This window comes from Helianthus annuus, chromosome 10 (genome assembly GCF_002127325.2).
Source record: "Helianthus annuus cultivar XRQ/B chromosome 10, HanXRQr2.0-SUNRISE, whole genome shotgun sequence".
In the NCBI taxonomy this organism is placed as follows: domain Eukaryota; kingdom Viridiplantae; phylum Streptophyta; class Magnoliopsida; order Asterales; family Asteraceae; genus Helianthus; species Helianthus annuus.
This window is the reverse complement of record NC_035442.2, coordinates 3,670,902-3,694,748: the sequence shown is the minus strand read 5'-3', so window position 1 is coordinate 3,694,748 and position 23,847 is coordinate 3,670,902. Positions and strand designations below refer to the sequence as shown.

General features: G+C 38.9%; 2 protein-coding genes and 1 long non-coding RNA gene across 3 annotated transcripts; 2 read left to right on the top strand and 1 right to left on the bottom strand.

Moving 5' to 3' along the window:
• Positions 1-3,236: 3,236 nt before the first annotated feature.
• LOC110883815 lies at positions 3,237-4,124 on the top strand. Its single transcript, XM_022131460.2, has 2 exons — positions 3,237-3,528; positions 3,621-4,124. The coding sequence occupies exons 1-2, from the start codon at positions 3,412-3,414 to the stop codon at positions 3,876-3,878; spliced, it is 375 nt and encodes a 124-aa protein (XP_021987152.1). The 5' UTR covers positions 3,237-3,411; the 3' UTR covers positions 3,879-4,124.
• A 6,609-nt stretch (positions 4,125-10,733) lies between these two features.
• On the top strand, positions 10,734-11,676 carry LOC110880433 (zinc finger MYM-type protein 1-like). The gene is made up of 3 exons (XM_022128955.1): positions 10,734-11,147; positions 11,256-11,468; positions 11,533-11,676. The coding sequence occupies exons 1-3, from the start codon at positions 10,734-10,736 to the stop codon at positions 11,674-11,676; spliced, it is 771 nt and encodes a 256-aa protein (XP_021984647.1).
• Positions 11,677-12,212: 536 nt separating this feature from the next.
• LOC118483344 lies at positions 12,213-22,036 on the bottom strand. Its single transcript, XR_004870431.1, has 2 exons — positions 21,916-22,036; positions 12,213-12,249 (listed from the first exon to the last, which is right to left on the bottom strand). It is a non-coding gene; the product is annotated as an uncharacterized LOC118483344 (long non-coding RNA).
• Positions 22,037-23,847: the final 1,811 nt, after the last annotated feature.

The following is a 23,847-nucleotide window of genomic DNA, read 5'->3' as shown; positions in this document are numbered from 1 at the left end:
TCTTATGCTTCTTGTTGATGCACGATGTCTATTGTCTACGTCTTGAGTCTAGTCCAATTGTATATGATTTAACGTTAAAGTTTAAAGTTAAGATTTGGTAGGTTAGAGGGCCACTTCGTACAGTTCGTACGAAGTGAGTCCTTTTGGTTCGAACTGCCAGATTCGTCCGAACTGGTATGTTCATGTTTTGTGTTTGGGCTCGGTCTATAAATAGGTGTGTAGGGTCTTGAGATGTAACAGTTTTTGCAGAGTAGACGGCGGAGCCCTGTCGGTTTGGATTCTGAATGTACTATTGAACAATCAATATAATCGACGTTTAAACAGTAAAACTTGTGTTAATATCACTAATTCATTTGTAATTCCGTGACAATGGATTAGATACAAATTAGGAAAGCTTTGCATAGTGGAGGAACGGTCTACACTTCTCCATTACAATTAGAGGTTGCCTCTAGAACTTTAAGTTAATAAAACTTTTGAGCGTAAACTTAACACACACAATACTTTTTTTTTACTGTTGTCCCACAACACCAGTAGTAGCAACAGTAGTGTAAGTCCACCCCTCGTTAGAGGGATGAAACTAATGAAATTAAAAACGGGTCACATATTTATTCATGTCAATACATGAGTTTTAACATAGACAAAACAAAAATGTAACTTGAACTTGACCGGTGTAACCTATTTTTCTAAATGTGTGAATTCTTGTTAGCGGCATGTAAACAGGTTGGAAGTTGTAATCAAATTGTAAATGGTTTGGCAAGTTGAGGTTATTAAATTTTATTTTTAATTCTAATTTTGAACGGAATAATGGGTCAACATGTCTAATTTTAGCACCACCAGCTTAATTATTTCGATGTCAGTGTGCCGAGTTACGGCTCTTAGGTGTGATGTTGCATACCACCTCCATATCCAAAATCGATAATGAATAGTCTAAAACCTTTAACATAATAAGAAACTAGGTTATTTTTCCGTGCGTTGCAGTGGTACGATAGCACGAGCACTTGATCGGTGTCGGTTCCGTCCGTTACTGTACCGGTACGATATATGTTTGGTTAGCATCACCAGTGTTGTTCTAACGGTATTGATCGGTTCAAATCGTCATGATACTGGTACCGATATTCATTTATCATCGTACACTGAGTTGCATAGCGAGTTGTATATGAAAAGTTATCGAAACTAGAAACCATAAAATGAATACAGGTATCTAGGGCTGTAAACGAACCGAACGAACACGAACAAGGCCTTGTTCGTGTTCGTTCGGTAAGGAAATAAGTGTGTTCACGAACGGTTTATGAACACTTACCGAACGAGATTTTATGTTCGTGTTCGTTCATTAAGGAAATGAGGGTGTTCGCGAACGGTTCGCGAACACAAACGAACACAAATAAATTTGGTGAGCGCGACGAAGGATAAAGATAGAGAGTAGCACTCGAACTTGAATCCCTTGTTATAGAACGGAGGTCGATTGTATTCGAGGATGTAATAATGAGAAAATGAAAGGGAAATGATGCATAAACAAGGTGAAAGTGGGTTTCCTAGTTTAATTCTTAGGGAAATAAAATAAATAAAAGTTTAATAATATGAAAAGTACAAATAAAATATAAGAAAGTACAAAGAACTTTAATTAAAACAAAAACATACTAACATAAACGAACGCAAATCAACGAATGTTCACCAACACCTTACCGAACGTTCACGAACACAATCGAACGAACGAGACCTCTGTTCATGTCCGTTCATTTAACTAATCGAACGAAATTTCTTGTTCATGTTCGTTCGTTTATTAACCGAACCAACATAAACGAACTTCCCGCCGAACGGTTCATGAACTGTTCGCTGAACGTTCGGTTCGTTTACAGCCCTACAGGTATCAGTACCGATGTTGTTTGCTACGGTACGATAGCGATATGGTGTTATTTATTGAAGCAAAAACAATAAAATTAAATATTGGTACCGAATTGATGTTGTTTGGCCGGTTTCAATATGGCTCATTATCGTAGTGACACGATATCCGTTATCAAAAGGAAATAATCAAATTAAATAAAAATTAATATATAAACTTAAATTATTATTATTCACAAATTATAACTAGTATATATATATATAGGAGAAGGTTAGCATACAATATTACTTAACGTGCGATGGTACAATATAAAATTATGCACGTTATAAAACTCAAAATCCTAATCACACACATGGTTGTAAAAAACAAGGTCTCCAAGGCTGAGTCCTCCCCGAGTAGTCGCTACAAGGTAGGCTGCTGAGGCGACTTTCTTCAACTCCGACTAATTACTCGGAATCGATCAAATGCGGTCAACATTGGCCAAAATTGGATCTAATAGGTCAACTCGAGCCGAGTTTTACTTAAAATAAAATAAAACATAATTGCTATGCCTATCATATTAAAGAATGAATTTCAATATCACGTATTTTGTTATAAATATTAGTTAATTTATGTTATTTGACATATTTTTAATTTCCGAAAACTAATTTCTTTATAATTTTGCATCTCCGAGTACTCCCCGTGTACTCTCCGCCTTGGCCGAGTACTCTCAACTCCCCGGTTGACCGACTACGGAGCGCCTGACGACTTTTAAAATCATGATCACACATATTGAAAAACCATAAATCACGCATGTTGAAAAAACATAATCACGCATGGTTATGATTTACAACATGCGTGATTAGGGATGTGAGTTTTATAACGTGCGTAATTTAATATCGTGCGTTAAGGAGAGAACTTGAAATTTAAAAAAGAGTTTTCGGGAAACCTTGATAATTGGGGCTTTTACTAGAAAAGCTTCCTAAAGGTCTGATCTAAGATAACAGAGGTTTGGGGCGAAAAAATTTAATTTTTTTGGCTAAAAATGTTAGGGATCCGTTAGTCAGAGTCCATTAGAAGGCAATATGTTAATAGTTAGGACTGCCAGTGGTTATTTTTGAAGTTGAAACTGTTGGCGGCCAATGACGAATAGTTGAGATTATCAAAATCAAATACTCTTTTTTATTTAAGGTGTTGTTTGTGCTGTTACTGAACAAAAGCGATGTGCGACGACGGTGTAACTAAAATAAGGGAGGGCGGTCAACGGTTGCTACTATTATTGCGCTAAGCCGAGACCTCTACAAATTGCTCTCTCCAGTGTAACACGGAGAGAAGCAGGTGTGGTCCAGCCGCGAGCGCGAACTTACCTCTAAACTCTAGCTATATTTTAAAGGCTTAGCTTAAATAAAAAAACATCATGTACAAAATGGTTTTTATTTCTAGTTAAATGGATGTTGGTGGGTGTGGGGACCTATAATGAATGTCTCATTTTGAAAACGAATCATCATGTGATGATAAAGTCTATATAATAAGCTTAGCTTGATGCACTAGGAACCTCACAACACAACACTAAGACGTACAAGAGATCGATCATGAACTACATAGTGTTGTTTCTTACTCTTATCATTTGCACGAGCTCGGTTTCATGTGCTTCCTCAATCAATGATGATCAGATGATTGCCATGGTTGTCCAAAATGATCAAACACCGGTCAGTTAAATATCTGACTTGTTTTTGTATAAAAACTGACTTGTCATATTTATACATTACATTTTCATTTTTTTGTCAATCCCTCTTTGCAGGCCACCGTACAATTCGGTCGTTCGATATTGAAAGGGTATAATGCGAGGAGATGTGGAGGTCTTTGGGAAAAATGTGCTTGGTATTCAACATGGTGTTGTGAAGGGCTTGGTTGTAACATCAGCAATGAGTGCGAGCCTGTTCCAGGCTGCTTGCCGGAAGGCAGCACGGGTTGCAACGCACTTATAAAGCCATGTTGCTACCCATATTATTGCAGCGATTTTGTTGCAGTTGGAATTTCAAAATGTGTTCCATTTTAGGTCACTCAGTTAGGGTTTGGCCTGTGTAAACACGTTTGTGTGCAAATAAGATGTGTACTGTCTACAATAAAATAACAACCTTATGTTATAAGGTCGTTGATTTGTTTTTCCAAGTCGTAAAGTCCTTCTGGTGTGTAATCCAGCGACGTTATAAGAGCGTTGATTTGTTTTTATGAATCGTAAAGTCCTCCTGGTGTGTAATTTGCTATTGTGTACGTGTGTTTAATAAAAAGGTCATTAATGTATTGAGTTTTTTTTTTTTCTTTTTTTTTTTTTTGGCTATTAGGTTTTAACCAAAAATGAAGATTGTATCTTATGACGAACAACAAGCCTTCTTTGCATTAGCATCTTGTGCTCCAACAACAAGTGTCTCACCCTGTTTAACGCTACTCGGTCCAGTCTCACCTGAATTGTTTGAAACGACTTGTCAACATTTACAGCTTCTAAAGCAGATGTTTCAATGAACGAAACACCTTCTCTCTCTGCAAAACTTTGTGCATCGCAACGGCCCTAACATGTTTGAGATCGGTTTTGCTACCTATGAGAATGATCACAATGTTGGCATCTGCATGGTCCCTTAATTCCTTCAACCATCTCCTTATGTTTTCAAAGTTTGTCGGTTTTGTGACATCGTAGACTAGAAGTGCTCCAAGGGCACCCCTGTAATATGCACTCGTGATTGCTTTGTATCGCTCTTGTCCTACTGTGTCCTACTATAAGCTGGTTGTTGTTTTTCACTTTTTATGTTCATTTTGGTTTACGAATTGCGGAATTTACTAAAACGTGGTAGATCGTGTTGTCGTCGATTGTGTTTTATGTATCTGTTATGTTTAGTTGCAGCTCGTAAGTCGTAAGATAGTATCATAGTTTTCATGTAAATCTACAAGTGGTTTCTTGCAGCTTGCTAGCCATTGTCTCTTTTGGTGTGTGTTTTGATAAATATATCTTTTAAAAAAAAATGTAAATCTACAAGTGTAATGATGTCTCGCTGTGAGTGGAATAGCATGGACCACTATATATGTGATGTGAGTTGTTGTAAGCACATTTCATCAAGAGTAAAGTTCTATTTTGCTCACTGTGATTTGGTCCAGATATCTAATTTGCTCCAATAGTTTTAATTTGATTTTTTTTCTCCTTGTGGTTAATTAATTCAGTCTCTTCCCTAGCTTACACTCACACCATTAAATTGATTTTTTATAAGGGCAAACAAGTCTTTTGGTGGGGTATATGATTTAGGTTTAAATTACTTAATTATATTAGTTAATATTTCAATGAAATCTAATTACATATACAATCTGTATACGTAAAACGGGATATACCCAATTGCCTTAGTCTAGTTTCTTATTAAAATAGGCAAATTTAGATATGTAAATCGTTTTATATGCATATTTAGCGCAAAGTGTCATATTAAATAGATTTTTATGGTAAATGAGTACCCATTTGCCTTTATCTAATTTTCTTTTAACATATGCAAATTTAAATATATAAATCTTTTTACATGGCACACAAAATTGTGATAATGTGTAGTTAGTACTTGGTAGTAGTTGAAAGGTGATATGTACTCAAGAAAATTGTTTTTTCACATTATAAAATTAAATAACAAGTAACCTTTAGTATTATATATTAACATCCTTTGTATATAATTTTATTTACTCGTATATGAAGTTATGGTTAAAACAATCAGATTTTGACATAAAGTTTGAAATCTCCATATTGTATACAAAATCAAAGCATATATATGATTTTAACAAGGACATATATAAGTCGAAACATGGTCAAACTAACTACGACATGAATCGAGAAAGAACACAGAAAAAATCCAGTGAGAAGAACACAGAAATAATCCGAATTTGTTGTAGAAAATCAGAAATAATTGTTTGACCATGCTTCAATTATATCTATACTTCAATTTGCAGGAATCTGGTGACCGCTAAAAATCTATACTTCAATTCTCATAACCCTAAAAATCTCCATAACGTGAAAGTCACCCGATAGTTTGATCGATATAGAATTTGAGGGGTTTTTAGGGTTTATGAACTTGGCAAAAGACAAAACTGCCCATATGCAAAAAGTCTTGCTTGCCCTTAATAAAAAAATCAATTTGGAGGATGTGAGTGTAAGGAAAAAGATTGAACCAGTTATGCAACCACAAGGAGCAAAAAAGTCAAATTAAAACTATTAGATCAAAATGGATATTAAGACCAAACCACAGGGAGCAAAATAGAACTTTACTCTTTTATCAATGTAAATTCTTGAGTTGTTAAAAGTGTATGCACATGCATACACAACCATCTCTAGACTATAGCTATCCAAAACAACACTACTAGAAAAGTGGTCATTTTGCTACGGAAATTTCCTACGCAAAAAAATGTGTCGCAAATTCTGACACATTTACTACGCATTTCCTACGAAAAAAAGACCTTGATTTTTTTGGGCAATTTGTGACACAATAGTGACAAATATACTAATTCTAAGTATTGTGTCGAAAATGCGTAGCAACTTGCTACACATTTGTGATAGAAAATTTATTGTGTAGGAAATCTGTAGCAACTTGCTACACATTTGTGGTGGAAAATTTATTACCATATTGTGTAGGAAATGTGTAGCAACTTGCTACGCATTTGTGATGGAAAATTTTTTGTGTATGAAATGTGTAGCAACTTGCTACGCATTTGTGATAGAAAATTTATTACCATATTGTGTAGGAAATGTGTAGCAACTAGCTACGCATTTGTGATGGAAAATTTATTGTGTAGGAAATGTGTAGCAACTTGCTACGCATTTGTGAAGACGATTTGTTGTTGTTGGTTCGGATACTTCCAGATCGATTCAGGTTTGGTTAAAATAGATGACATTAGCTTCATGATAGTTCCAGTTTTGTTTCGACTCGGGTCATGGTTCAGTTCAGGTCAAATTTAACGCGGGTCAATCTGTGTATACCCGTGTTATACATATGTATTGTTAACCTGGTCAATATCAAGCTTCTTCAACTCAGCCGGTCAAAGACGACAGTAGTGGTAGTGGCTTGGTTCAGACTCAGTGGAGGCAACTATTTTTATTATTACCATATTTTATTATTACCATATAAACACGTGATGGAGGCATGTGGTAAATAAATCACTTTCAAATATAAACACGTGAGCCAATCAAAATGCTGTGACAATCGGTAATTTACCGCTCTTAATTTCTCGCAAAACAAGCATTAGAACGATAATAAATAGTGTTTAAGTCAAACGATACCTCTGTTCATGTTCTTTTATAAACTGTTCACCGAACGTTTGGTTCGTATGCAGCCCTAATTATTATATAACTATAATTCATTTATTTTTTGTAAGTATGTTTTGGAATTAATAATTAAATCTTATTTGATAGTTGGAATAACGAAACATATTTATACATTATAAATTATCAACATGTTGATGCATTGAGTAGTTGTACTTTATACTTAGGGAGATTTAAAAAAAATTGATACAATTACACTTTTAATGTGATTTATAAAAACAAATTGATATAATTACACTTTTAATGTGATTTATAAAAACAAATTGATATAACTAGTTTATAACAAATTTAAGATTTAAAATCTAATTACATGACATATAGTTTACGAAAAATGTGATTCATAAAAAACTGGATAAAATTTATGTGTCACCATATTAATAATAATACTAATATTTTTTCATTAATTAACTAGTTAATAATAATAATAATACAGTAATATATTCCTATTTTCTAACTTATGAAAAGAATAATGGAGGCATAATGTTTTACACATAATTGAGCCAATCAAAAGCTTTAATTAAACTTCACACGGATCATCATCCTACGGTCCATTGCTCACCTAATTTTTAATCCAACGGTTTAAAAATACCTAAAGAAACACAAAATTCTTAAACCCACAAATATCAAAATATCTTCAAACACAATCTCTGCACACCCACCTACCACACATCTTCATCAACAACACACTCTTCTCCTTTTTGGCAGCTTGTAACTCTTCCATAGTGCTATCACTGGCTGTGCTTTTGGTAGGGCTTAGAGTTCCTGAAGCCCTAAGTATCCCACTGTTCGCCGGAGAAGTTCTTATGGACGCCGGAGCTGAAAACTTCCCTCTTCTCACACCACCTCTACTCATCCCCACCGGAGAAGTTCTTATGCAACCGCTCGACCTCCAACCACCTCGCTACGGCGGCGCGATGACGAACCGACGCATCAGCGGATGCGAGATGATGCGAGATGATGAGCACGAGAAACACGGTCAGTTTAGATGACGGTTCGGGGTCGCGATTGATGACGATAGTGGAGGTGTTTAAGGTGTGGTTCGAGTTGGGGCAATCTCGGTTCAGGTTCAATTCAGTCAAGGTTTGGTTCGGCGTTCGGATAGTACCGATACCATGTTCCGGCAGTTTTGGTTTCAATCAGTTCTTGTTTTTTGTTCTTCTTGTTGTTCGTCCACCACAGGTTCGACTTTAATTGAATGATAGTCTGAAACTTGATGTTTTTTAATGCTCGGAAGGTGTTCGATGATTTGCCTGAATGAAATGGAATTCTTTTCTCACCACTTGAGTTGCTGATGTTGTGTCGGTTGCATGTTGAGTTGTTGAGTTGCTCGGAAGGTGTTCGATGTTGGTTTCGAAAAATGAGATGGGTGTGGGTTGATGTTATTGAATTTGTTAAAGGAATATGTAATTTTATTTTCTTTTCTTTATGTTAGTAGATTTTATACATTTTTTGTTTGTAAATTTGTATAAATTTATGATTAATGTTATTGAAATTTTATAGTTTTTAGTTTTATTTGCTTTTGTATCCGATCTCTCGGATGTTTTATAAATAGAATAAAACTAGAAAAAACATTAAATTTCGTGACAATTGTGTAGCAAAAATAAAAAAAAATTAACTTCCATTAAATGGGTAGGAAAATGCGTAGAAAAATGTGTAACAATGGGTAGGAAAATGCGTAGAAAAATGTGTAACAATTTCTGACAGCTCTTTTCTGTCAGAAATGGGTAGGAAAATGCGTAGAAAATGCGTAAAGAAACCAGTTTCCTACGAGTGGTTTAACTACATATGCATTTCGTCACAAATTCGTAGAAAATTAAATTTCGTGACAATTGTGTAGCAAAAATTAAAAATTAACTTCCGTTAAATGGGTAGGAAAATGCGTAGAAAATGTGTAGCAATTTGTGACAGCCCTTTTCTGTCAGAAATGGGTAGGAAAATGCGTAGAAAATGCGTAAGAAACCAGTTTCCTACGAGTGGTTTTCCTACATACGCATTTCGTCACAAATTCGTAGAAAATCGCGAGTTGTGACGCATTTCCTACGAAAAATGGTGTCAAAAATTTTAATTTTTCTAGTAGTGCAAGTTATAAATGTTTGCATTATTACATCCCTCATCTTTCTGTACTATATTTATTTCTATTGAATCTTGATAAGTAGTTCTTAAAATATTATTTAACTTTTCAGTTGTCAAACCATATGTGGCTCTTGTGCGTATTGGGTGTTAAGACAGGGGCAGACCTGGCTCTATACGAGCCGTAGCACGGGCTATGGCTCAACTTTGTACTGGTAGTGTAAACTTGTTTTTTCGAGTTTTATACAAAGGATACCCCTAAACAACTACGAGTACACCCCTACAAAAATTGTAAGCCCAAATTGTAGTTTATATAGCCCAACCCAAATCAGTTTACAATTTTCTTACAAGTTACATGTTAGCCCAAATTAGTTGTTATTGAATATTGTAAATACTAAGCCCAAAACAATATTATCCCTAAATAATAAGCATATTATCTAGCCCAATCCAAATCCTTAATCCCTTTTGAAGTTTGTATGCGCGACAGAAAGCTAGAAGCCCGTCGACCACGGACCACCAGCAGAAGTCATGCACGATCGAAGGATTCCAAGAATACCAAGTCAGAACAGAAGAATTCCGCGCAATCACACATCAGTGCTGAACCGAACGGCAATTTCGATTAGCGATCATCCGCAAATTGTGAGTATTCTTTATTTATTTTCTTCTTGAGTTCTTGAATGTTTCGATTTTGTATGTTTGATTGAATGTGATTTTATATAACTTAGTTTTTGAATCCTTAATCCCTTTCTTCTTGAATGTTTGATTGAATGTTTCGGTTAGCGATCATCTGCAAATTGTGAGTATTCTTTTCTAATTTTCATTGTTTGATTGATTGTTAAACTAGGGATTGTTGTTATCTTGATTGAATTCTTTGAAGTGATGATGAAACCACAATCTAAGAAACAATCTTTAATTGGGAACCTTTTCAAAAGAAAATTCAAAGAAATTAATGAAAATCTGAATGTTGGTGATGATGATACAATACAATAAAATGATGACGTCGATGCACGTCCGAAAGTTGATAATGATAATATCCAAGCAAATGATGATGTTGATGCAAGTCCTATACAACTTCAATTCCAACAACACGCGGTATTATTGATTTGAATGATCCATATGATAGGCCACCTATTGCTAGTTATCACCCAAATCAAATAGATGACATAAGAAGGGCATATCTTGTTAAAGGGGCTTTTCAACCGCGCAGTCATAAGTTTCCTTTTAGAGACTTTTATGGAAAAAAAGACGGTTTGTTGTTAGTTGGTTTACTGATTGCAGTTGGTTAGAGTATAGCATCAAAGCAGACAAAGTATATTGTTTATATTGTTACTTGTTTAAAGAAGAAGTTGGTAATCAAGGCGGTACAGATACATGGTCGTCTAGTTCTAAAGGCTTTTGTGATTGGAGTAAAAAGGGTTCATTAAAGGAACATGTTGGGAATGTTGATAGTCATCATTTAAAGGCGGCACAAAAATTCACAATCTCATGAATCAAAAGCAACATATGGACGAGAATACAAAGAAGTTGACTAAAGAAGAAATGACTGTAAATAGTTATCGATTACTTGGTTCTGTTATGTGTGCTAGATTCTGTTTAGAAAACTCTTTACCATTTTATGGCCATGATGAATCAGAAGAATCTAATTCTCAAGGTATTTTAATGTCGGTGTTGAACTTGATTAGTACTAACCACCCGGAAATTGGTAAGTACACATTAGGGAACGCAAAAAAGAACAACAAGTTGACATCGCCAAAGATACAAAAGGAGATCATTGAATGCTCGTCAAAGGAAGTAACAAAAAGTATTTGTGCAGAAATTGAAGATGATGTGTTTGGGTTGTTGGTAGATGAATCTAGTGATGTATCTTTGAAGGAACAAATGGCTGTAGTTGTTAGATTTGTTGATAAACTTGGGGCTGTTAGAGAGTTTTCGGGAACGCAAAAAAGAACAAGTTGACATCGCCAAAGATACAAAAGGAGATTATTGAATGCTTTTCAAAGGAAGTTACAAAAAGTATTTGTGCAGAAATTGAAGATGATGTGTTTTGGGTTGTTGGTAGATGAATCTAGTGATGTATCTTTGAAGGAACAAATGGTTGTAGTTGTTAGAATTGTTGATAAACTTGGGGCTGTTAGAGAGAGTTTTATCGGAATTGTTCATGTGAGAGACACGGCTTGTTCAACTCTTAAACAAGTCATAGATAAGTTATTAGCAAGCAAGCACTTAAGCGTAAAGCAAGTAAGTAATAAAATTTATAGATTCTTTACATAAACTTAATAATCATTATTTTTTTATGTTATAGTTTATTTTTATTTTAGGTGAGAGGCCAGGGTTATCTTATGATGGTGCAAGCAACATGCGGGGGGAATTTAATGGGTTAAAGGCGTTGATTTTAAAAGATGACCCGTCGGCACATTACATCCATTGTTTTGCTCATCAACTTTAGTTGGTTATTATCGCTGTTGCAAAAAAACATACCGGTGTCAAAACTTTCTATGAGTTCCTTTCCATGGTTGTCACTACGGTTTCAGCTTCTTGCAAACGAAAAGATATGTTAAGGGAGGAAAAAAAGGCGAGAGTGGAAAAAGAAATACTTGAAGGTGAAATTAAAACAGGTAAAGTATTAAACCAAGAGGTTTCCCTAGCACGAGCCAGTGATACACGATGGGGTTCGCATCATAGAACCATTATCAGTTTGCTTAGATTGTTTCCCGAAGTTGTTATCGTACTTCAATAAGTTAAAGAAAATGGATATTTCAATCAACAATGAACAAATGCAAAAGGTATTCTATCATATTTTAAAAATCTCGAGTTTGTTTTTTATATGCATCTGAAATATATAAGGATATAGAGCGGGTAGCGGGAATCGAACCCGCATCATTAGCTTGAAAGGCTAGGGGTTATAGTCGACGTCGATTCATCATTTTTAACATCTCTAATTCAAAACCGAACATGAAACTTTGGTTTCATTCGGCTCCTTTATGGAAAATGGATAAATTGCTAGATTTAAGATGTAAACCTGTAACACCCCCAAAAATACCACCTGCGGAAACCCCGCGAGGCGTGTTACGCATCAGAGTTCGAGCCACCAATCACATTGAACCAATGATAAATACTTAAATAAAACATGTTATTAATTACCAATAGAAATGTCGACATAATATTAATCCCAAAGGAGTTGCATAGCGGAAGCATGTAGTGAAATCGTTTAACAATTGTTTCATAAAAGTTCTCAAAACCAGTGTATTAAATATAAATTATTCCAAGAGCCTCGATCCATGACCACTCTAGCACTCCCAGATAGCAAGTCCATGTCATAAATGCTAACGACCTGCAAGCATGCAGACAAGTGTGTCAGACGACGCTGGTGAGTTCAAAGTTTAGTTATCGTGTTTGGTTACCAAATAGACGTTAGGCCAATTCCACGTTGTGATTCGATTTGATGTTGTTTATAACTTGTTGAGATACCCTAGGGAGTGTGCCCATATGTATCTTGGAAGTGTGTCCCTCAATAACCTAGAGTGTGTCCAGCCCCCAATGCTCCTAACCAAGCATTGGTAATGATCGATCCCATATATAATAACCAAGACTCAATTTCATTGTTTACCCATGATTCCCTTTCCAAACGTATGTTAGTTGTCCCAAACCACTGGGACGCATGCTTGAGAAATGCAGTGAACTCACCTTGGTTTGCTCGGCAGATTATACCAAAAGTTATTTGAATTAAGAGTGGTCAATCACGGCCTAACAGGATTACCATACGAGTCAGGTTTGGTTCAAGTAAAGCACGTATGGTTACACAGAGTTAACACGTTACAAACACGTATAGGTCATGGCAACACTTAGCAATCAAACAATGCATTCAACTTGTGCGGTTAAGGTAAGTCCAAAAGTAATCGGCCCAATATACACCGGCCCAATAACCACTAAGTAACGTGTGCGATCCAAGCAGACTTGTGCGTTCTGCTTGGGGTTGTGCGATTCATTATGTACCCGGCCCAACAACATAAGTGATCCAATAACATACCCGGCCCAACAACAATAAACAAATGACAACCTTGTGCGATCCAATATCATATACGATCCAATTGGGTTGTGTGTTTGTGATCTGGACTCTAAGGCCCAACATGTTATCTGGAAACATAACTTGTGCGATCCAATAGTCTTGTGCGACTATTGGTATCTTGTGCGACCGAGTTGTGTGATCATGCAATTCTAAGTTGTATACAGCGCATTAACAGTAGTACCCTAACACATTCCAGCTTGTGCGACTAGGGCTTGTGCGGTCGGCTAGCTTATGCGATTGGGCTCTTATGAAATCAAGGCCCCTTGTGCGATTGGTTTTATATATTCCGGGTTTTATGCATTCGGTTACAATCATACCCAAGTTTCCATGTTTCAATCAATTAACAGTTTCCCTACTATCAAAACAACCTACCATCGATCAAAACAAAGTTGTTATATCCAAATCATATGAACCCTAATCGAATAAGACATGAACACTAATCAAACATTCGATCGATAACATGAAACCCGATTTATCATAAATATTCTATAATACACGTAAGCCGATTTCATGAATACTACAATCAACTCTACGGATTCGAATCAAACACATATATGGTCGATTACCTTCATACATCTTTAATCACATAGTATTCGAAACAAACATAACAAATCATCATCAATCATATCGAGCATACATCATAATACCATCAAACGATAGATAATCATACTAACCGAATCGGAAAGGAATGAGGATTGATCCGAACAAGAGAATGATCCGAATCCTATGAACTTCGAGGAGGGTGGCTGCCTTCGGTTCGTGAGAGAGAGAGAGAAGAGCTAGGGTTTGTGTGTGTGTTTGTTCTTGATAAAATGTGAGATGGTTACAACATTTACAACATCACATGTGTTATCGGCTAATGGGATGGGCCGAACCCACACTTGGGCTGCCCCATTGACCCGAGTACAAGCAATACGGCCCAATGGCCTTGTGCGTTCGAGTGATGGTTGTGCGGTTCGGTTCAGTTGTGCTTTCAGGCCATTATATACATACATACATTTCATTACACACAGCGCAAAAATCATAACAATTAATACTTATAATAAATCACATAAGCATGTATCGCTACACAAAGTAGGTTCGAATTACGAGTTGTCACAGTATCCCCAACTAAAAAGAAATTTCGTCCCAAAATTTGGTATGCACTCACTGGGGAAGCTAGGTAAGTTATATCATTCACTAGTTTTCCTGGGGTGTCATATCATCCCCCACTTGAAGGGGAATTTCGTCCCGAAATTCACTAGTTGCATCAACATTAGGTTCACTGGGTTTTGTCTGGTCTTTGGGGAACAAATGTGGATACTTATGTTTCATCTGGTCCTCGCGTTCCCACGTGAACTCGGGACCACGTTTTGAGTTCCAACGAACTCTCACAATAGGTATACGACTGTGATTACGAACTTTAACTTCCCGATCCATAATCTCAATTGGTTCTTCGACAAACTGCAATATGTCGTCTATCTTCAGCTCTTGAAATGGTACAATTAGTGTTTCATCAGCCAAACACTTCTTTAACTGCGATACGTGAAACACATCATGGACATTACCCAACTCAGCGGGTAATTCCAACCTGTAGGCCACCTTTCCAATTCGTTCTAGAATTTTGAATGGTCCTATATAACGAGGGTTTAGTTTGCCGCGTTTCCCAAAACGCACCACACCTTTCCAGGGTGAGACTTTTAACATAACGCGATCATTAATTTCGAATTCCAACGGTTTACTACGCTTGTCAGCGTAGCTTTTCTGGCGGTCGCGAGCTGCGGCCATACGGCTTCGGATCTGCACAATGCTTTCTGATGCCTCAAGAACAAACTCAGGGCCTGTGATCTGACTATCACCCACTTCATGCCAATAGAGAGGTGAACGGCATTTCCGTCCGTACAGTGCTTCGAACGGAGCTGCCTTAATACTTGTATGGTAGTTGTTGTTGTAGGAGAACTCTATCAATGGCAAGTGTTTCTCCCACCCCTTCCCAAAATCAATCACACACGCCCGCAACATATCTTCCAGTGTCTGGATGGTGCGCTCGCTTTGACCATCCGTCTGCGGGTGATAAGCGGTACTCATATCGAGTTGGGAACCAAACGATTTGTGCATTGACTGCCATAACTCTGAAGTGAAGCGCGGATCTCGGTCTGAAATAATGGAGGTTGGCACCCCGTGCCTAGAAACCACCTCCTTAAGATACACTGCTGCCAGCTGAGAGAATTTGTCTGTTTCCTTGATCGCTAGAAAATGTGCTGACTTTGTGAGCCGATCAACAATCACCCATATAGTATCATTTCCAGCCTGGGTCCTCGGTAACCCTGTGACGAAATCCATGGCGATCAGCTCCCACTTCCATGTGGGTATCTCCGGCTGCTGAAGTAGACCCGAAGGCTTTTGATGTTCTGCTTTTGACTTTAGCACAAGTCAAACATTTGCTGACGTAGGTTGCTATGTGAGCCTTCATGCTGGGCCACCAGTAGGTAGTTTTCAAGTCGTGGTACATCTTATCTGACCCAGGGTGTACTGAGTAGCGTAATTTATGTGCTTCCTCCATTACAAGTTCTCGTAAGCTGCCATAGAGTGGGACCCAGATGCGTCCGGTTACGTAGTAAGCACCGTCTCCTCTTCGTTCTAGTCGTTGTCTCGAGCCGCGTAAAGCTTCAGCTCGGACGTTCTTTGGTTTCAACGCTTCTACCTGAGCGTCTCGTATCTGGGAAGGAAGATTAGATTGGATCGTAAGTTGCAATGCTCGTACACGCCTAGGTGCACTATCCTTTCTGCTGAGGGCGTCAGCTACAACGTTCGCCTTGCCCGGATGATACTTGATGGCACATTCATAATCATTCAATAATTCCACCCATCGCCGTTGTCGCATATTCAATTCCTTCTGGTCGAAGATATGCTGAAGGCTCCTATGGTCGGTGTAGATGGTGCATCTGGTACCGTACAGATAGTGCCTCCAGATCTTCAACGCAAATACCACCGCTCCTAACTCCAAGTCATGTGTCGTGTAGTTTTTCTCGTGGACCTTCAATTGTCGTGAAGCATAGGCTATCACCTTCTCGCGTTGCATTAACACACAGCCGAGACCTTGAATCGACGCATCACAGTAGACCACAAAATCTTCGGTACCCTTTGGCAAAGACAAAATCGGTGCGCTACAAAGTTTCTGTTTTAACAACTGAAAAGCCTCTTCCTGTTTCGTTCCCCAAGAGTACACCGTATTCTTCTGTGTCAGCAAGGTGAGAGGTTGAGCGATTTTCGAGAAATCTCTAATAAACCTTCGATAGTATCCAGCGAGACCAAGAAATTGTCGCACCTCCGAGGGAGTCTTTGGTGCCGCCCAATTCTTAACCGCATCTACTTTTGCAGGATCCACATGTATCCCTTTTTCGTTAACAACATGGCCAAGGAAATGTACTTCTCGAAACCAGAAGTCACACTTAGAAAACTTTGCATACAGCTGTTCCTTCCTCAGCAGTTCCAAAATATGACGTAGATGTTGCTCGTGATCCTCCTTGTTCTTTGAATAAACCAAGATGTCGTTAATGAACACTATAACAAACTCGTTGAGATATGGCTTACAGACGCGGTTCATGAGATCCATGAAGACCGCTGGTGCATTAGTCAATCCAAACGGCATGACTAAAAACTCATAGTGTCCGTAGCGCGTTCGAAAAGCCGTCTTGGGAACATCCTCTTCCCTAACCCTTACCTGGTGATACCCCGATCTTAAATCGATCTTGGAATAGAAACTTGACCCTTGCAGCTGGTCAAATAAGTCGTCGATGCGTGGCAATGGATATCGATTCTTGATGGTCACCTTGTTGAGCTCCCGATAGTCAATGCACATACGGAACGACCCGTCTTTCTTCTTTACGAACAAAACTGGGGCTCCCCAAGGCGATGAACTGGGTCGAATGAAACCTCTATCCAACAACTCCTGTAGCTGATTGGACAGCTCCTGTAACTCTCCAGGTGCTAGCCGGTAAGGAGCTCGAGCAATTGGAGCCGCTCCCGGCGCAAGATCAATCTGAAATTCTACTTGTCGGTGAGGAGGTAACCCTGGTAGCTCCTCTGGGAACACATCAGCGAATTCTCGCACCACTGGCAGATCCTTGATCTTACTCTCTTCAGACTGAGGGTTGGTAACTAGCGCTAACAGTGCAGGATACCCCTTTTGTAGATACCGCTGTGCACGCATGGCCGTGATAATACCAACCATCGTCCCACTACGATGCCCTTGAACTAACAATGACTCCCCATCAGAGAGAGGAATACGCACAACTTTCTCCTTACACAAAATTTCTGCTTGGTGCCTAGACAACCAATCCATGCCTACTACAATGTCAAAACTACCGAGCGTAACGGGAAGGAGGTCAATATCAAATACTTGACCCACGAGGTCTAGTTTGCACCCAAAAAGGACATTCGAGGCTTCTATGGTTTTACCATCCGCTAATTCTACCACTTGCTTAACTTCTAAAGGTGTTGGGGTTATCCCCAATCGTCGACTAAATTCTAGGGATACATAACTCTAGTCGGCACCAGAGTCAAATAATACAGAAGCAATACGATTGTTAACAGGAAACGTACCAGTTACAACGTTGCCGTCATTCCTGGCATCCCCTGCTCCAAGCTGGAGCACTCTGCCTCGAGCACCATTTCCCCCATTGTTGCCGTTGTTGTTGTTGTTCCCAGCATTGTTGTTATTCGGGCGGTCGTTGTCGTTAGCATTCTGGTTTAGCTGAGGGCAATCCCGCTTAAAGTGACCCTCGTCCCCACACTGATAACACCCCTTTCTGAAGCCCTGATTTTGCTGGGGTGGTTGTCCCTGCTATCTCTGGTTCTACTGGTTCTGTTGCTGCTGATGCTTGGGCTGGGGGGCCTACAATCTTTGGCCTCGTGGCCCGCTTTACCACACGTGTTACATGTTCGTCCACACTGCCCGAAGTGATGATAGCCACACTTGATACATCGAGGCTTCCTTCCTGCATACGAACCCTGACTTTGGCCACTTCCCTGGCCTTGATTGACAGAAGACGACTGACTGATGCTGCGATTGCTATTGTGATCTGGCCTTTTCTGAGTCTGGCCAGCACTGGATGCTTTGTCGTAATCTTTCCACTTCCGCTTGTTATCATTAGCGGACGCAGTGGCAGTGGGTGCAGCAGTAGTAGTGGTTGAAACACGCGGTGGTAATCTTTCCACTTCCGCTTTGCTCTCCACCTCTTGATCCACAATCTTGTGGGTTAATCGAACAATCTGTGTCAAATCATTGAGATGGGCTGCAGTGACCAAACTCTTCACACGCGGAGGCAGGCCCTTGATGAATAACTCGATCCTCCGAGACATAGGCCGGGACAAGTTCGGGCACATGTCGGCCAATTCATATGATCGCTTCACATACGCTTCAACTTCAGATCCAACCATCTTCAAGTCGTAGTACTCGTTTTCCAACTTCTGGACCTCATCCCGAGGACAATACTCTTCTCTGATCAGTTCTTTAAAGTCATCCCAAGTTGTGGCATTCGCTGCCTCAATGCCCAGCAACTGTACTTGGGCATTCCACCACGTTAGGGCACCATCCGCCAAGGTACCCGTAGCATATTTCACCCTGTCCCCAGCGGGACAGTTACAGATAGCAAACACGGACTCTGCTTTCTCGAACCATCTCAGGAGTCCCACAACCCCTTCAGTCCCGGTGAAGGTCTGTGGCTTACAGTCCATAAACATTTTGAACGTACACACAGGCTGGTTAGGTTGAGGTTGCACTTGCTGACCTAAATGACGAAAGGAAACACATTATAGGAGGGAAAAGACGTGTACGCGGTATTAGAGGAAAAGTACTTGGTACATTCCGTACCAGCTTGATAGGCTGCTAAAGCCTCAGCCACACGGGTGTTGATTAGGTCAGTCAACTCAGCCTGAGTCATGTTGATGTTGCCACGTCCGTGTCCTCGTCCACTCATGATTCTAAAGATGGAAATGAACCGATTCAGGAAATCGAAACGAGATGGAAATCATGTATCACGTTGAGATCTACGTACTACTAAGTTCACACATAATAAGGCAGAACACTTCTCACGCTCGATAAGCCTCACTGGGACTTGCATGCACCCCACGTTATTATTAAGTGTGCACCCATAATAATAAGGTGGTTTGCACGTTTATCTCAGTGCCTCTTAGCTTGCGCTCGAAGTTTCCCCCGTTCAAACAACACACGGATGGTATCACAGTCAATGATTCACATGAGTCGAAGAGTAGTGTTATACTATCAAGCCACTATTATGTTTAAGGCCTCATTTCGTATATGTTGTGAGTGTGTGACTGCTAAGCAAGTAATGTATAAAGTGAGAGAGACGAACCTTGCAATTTGGAGCTGAGTGTCATGATCGATTTTCGATGGTGTTCGGTTATAGTCTGGTTTTACAAAAACGTTTTAAAACCTAGTTCACTATAACCTTGCTCTGATACCAACTGTAACACCCCCAAAAATACCACCTGCGGAAACCCCGCGAGGCGTGTTACGCATCAGAGTTCGAGCCACCAATCACATTGAACCAATGATAAATACTTAAATAAAACATGTTATTAATTACCAATAGAAATGTCGACATAATATTAATCCCAAAGGAGTTGCATAGCGGAAGCATGTAGTGAAATCGTTTAACAATTGTTTCATAAAAGTTCTCAAAACCAGTGTATTAAATATAAATTATTCCAAGAGCCTCGATCCATGACCACTCCAGCACTCCCAGATAGCAAGTCCATGTCATAAATGCTAACGACATGCAAGCATGCAGACAAGTGTGTCAGACGACGGTGGGTGAGTTCAAAGTTTAGTTATCGTGTTTGGTTACCAAATAGACGTTAGGCCAATTCCACGTTGTGATTCGATTTGATGCTGTTTATAACTTGTTGAGATACCCTAGGGAGTGTGCCCATATGTATCCGGGAAGTGTGTCCCTCAATAACCTGGAGTGTGTCCAGCCCCCAATGCTCCTAACCAAGCATTGGTAATGATCGATCCCATATATAATAACCAAGACTCAATTTCATTGTTTACCCATGATTCCCTTTCCAAACGTATGTTAGTTGTCCCAAACCACTGGGACGCATGCTTGAGAAATGCAGTGAACTCACCTTGGTTTGCTCGGCAGATTATACCAAAAGTTATTTGAATTAAGAGTGGTCAATCACGGCCTAACAAGATTACCATACGAGTCAGGTTTGGTTCAAGTAAAGCACGTATGGTTACACAGAGTTAACACGTTACAAACACGTATAGGTCATGGCAACACTTAGCAATCAAACAATGCATTCAACTTGTGCGGTTAAGGTAAGTCCAACAGTAATCGGCCCAATATACACCGGCCCAATAACCACTAAGTAACGTGTGCGATCCAAGCAGACTTGTGCGTTCTGCTTGGGGTTGTGCGATTCATTATGTACCCGGCCCAACAACATAAGTGATCCAATAACATACCCGGCCCAACAGCAATAAACAAATGACAACCTTGTGCGATCCAATATCATATACGATCCAATTGGGTTGTGCGTTTGTGATCTGGACTCTAAGGCCCAACATGTTATCTTGAAACATAACTTGTGCGATCCAATAGTCTTGTGCGACTATTGGTATCTTGTGCGACCGAGTTGTGTGATCATGCAATTCTAATTTGTATACAGCGCATTAACAGTAGTACCCTAACACATTCCAGCTTGTGCGACTAGGGCTTGTGCGGTCGGCTAGCTTATGCGATTGGGCTCTTATGAAATCAAGGCCCCTTGTGCGATTGGTTTTATATATTCTGGGTTTTATGCATTCGGTTACAATCATACCCAAGTTTCCATGTTTCAATCAATTAACAGTTTCCCTACTATCAAAACAACCTACCATCGATCAAAACAAAGTTGTTATATCCAAATCATATGAACCCTAATCGAATAAGACATGAACACTAATCAAACATTCGATCGATAACATGAAACCCGATTTATCATAAATATTCTATAATACACGTAAGCCGATTTCATGAATACTACAATCAACTCTACGGATTCGAATCAAACACATATATGGTCGATTACCTTCATACATCTTTAATCACATAGTATTCGAAACAAACATAACAAATCATCATCAATCATATCGAGCATACATCATAATACCATCAAACGATAGATAATCATACTAACCGAATCGGAAAGGAATGAGGATTGATCCGAACAAGAGAATGATCCGAATCCTATGAACTTCGAGGAGGGTGGCTGCCTTCGGTTCGTGAGAGAGAGAGAGAAGAGCTAGGGTTTGTGTGTGTGTTTCTTCTTGATAAAATGTGAGATGGTTACAACATTTACAACATCACATGTGTTATCGGCTAATGGGATGGGCCGAACCCACACTTGGGCATCCCCATTGCCCGAGTACAAGCAATACGGCCCAATGGCCTTGTGCGTTCGAGTGATGGTTGTGCGGTTCGGTTCAGTTGTGCTTTCGGGCCATTATATACATACATACATTTCATTACACACAGCGCAAAAATCATAACAATTAATACTTATAATAAATCACATAAGCATGTATCTCTACACAAAGTAGGTTCGAATTACGAGTTGTCACAAAACCCACTTATAAAAAAATGATACCCATCTAAAAAAAAGTATACCCATAACATCTATGTCAGCTTTTTGTTTGAAAATATTCAATTCAAAACGACTTGCTTTCTAGATGATCCCTCTAGAAGAAGGCGGAAAAATAAACAGGGATTTTCTAAATTTGAAAGAAAAAAATAGAAAGTCATCAAGTTTTTTATATGCATTTGATGGGAGATATTTTAAGTTACACAAATGCTCTTTCAAAACGCCTTCAACAAAAAGGTAAAGATTTATTAGAAGCGGCCAACATGATAAATGGAACAAAACGAGCATTAAATGCTTTAAGACAAAATGGATTTGAGCCGACGTTGGAAAAAGTGACTCTTTTTTTTTGTAAAAAATACAACATTACAATGTTGGACATGAAGAAAAGTTATGGTAATCCAAGAAACCGAAAGAATGTCATTACAAATCAACATCATTTTGAAGTTGACATTTTTAAAGAGGATTTGGACATGCAAATTCAAGAATTAGGAAATCGATTTAGTGAGGTAAGAACTAGTTTGATAAAAAAAATATGTCAGGTTTAAATCCTTGTAACGGGTTTTCTAAGTTTGACCAATCGAGGATAGTGGCGTTTGCTGTGATGTACCCAGATAATTTTACTACACAAGAAATAGGGACTCTTTTGGGCGATATGGAGTAATTTCGTCATACTATAAGCAATGATGATAATTTTGCAAACATGAAAGGAATAAGTGATCTTGCGCGTCTTATGGTTGAAACAGGAACACATAGCTCTTGTCCTTTAGTTTATCGGGCAGTGAAGCTAGTTTTGCTTTTACAGGTTGCAATCTGTAAAACCCGATCAGGATCTATCAATGATATCAAGCTTAACTTGTGAAGGTGCGGAAAACAATCACAAGGTAATTCAAGAACAAATAATATTGAAAGAACAATAATATGAAATAAACACAAACCAAAGATCTTGCATTCAACGTTGAACAATGACTGATACAAGAATCTTGATTGTAACCGGCTCCTCTTTGAGTCGCAACCTCCAACCGAAAACAACAACCTCAACCAAGAGGTTGAGGTTGGTTTAAATACAAAATCACTAGGCTAAACCCTAAGCCCATTGCGACACAAAGCATACTAGCCCAACCCTTACATAATCGGCCCAAACACATAAACTAAACACATATATAAACAACCCTCAAACTAAGTAAACCTACATGTATAAACCTTCAGGTTCCAACAATCTCCCCCTAGGTTTATACATGCAGGTTCTTAATGCTTCAAGTGTCACGATCACCACCCAAACGATCTTTGAAACCACCAAAACCCTTTTTGCGTATATGAATAGCTGAAGCAACAGCTGAAGTCCATCCCTTTGCAATTCCTTCATATTTCTCGGTAGCTCTAATCTGGTTTTGAGCTAACACTTCCAAATCCTCAAGATCAATGTTGAGTACATCCACTTGATCCACTAAGCGAAAACTAACATCGCCATCACAAACAAACACCGCCTGACCAAGACACTCATCATAAGCCCAAAAATGTAGGGACTTCAAAGCGCCTTTTGGGATCTTCTTGACTAACGGAATCACCTTCTCTTTGTCAGCCACAGGCCAGTGCACTATCTTCATTCGCTTCTTAGTAAATGAATCTCTAACTCCTTTAACCGGTTTAACAAAAGATTCAGCAGTTCGCATTGATGGAAAATTATGCTGAACTTCCCTCTTCAATCTTTCGAAAAACATATGTCCAGGACCTCCAGGTTTATCATCAACATATGGAGCATTTGACAATTCTGTCAGATCAACCTTTGTAAATGACTGAAACTGACCTGGGCGTTTGTACCATTCAACAGGACCGACTTTCCTCTTAATCCACCACATTTTTCGATCATGGTCAAAACCCCAGCTAACCACTCCTGAACGATTACCAACTTGATCATAA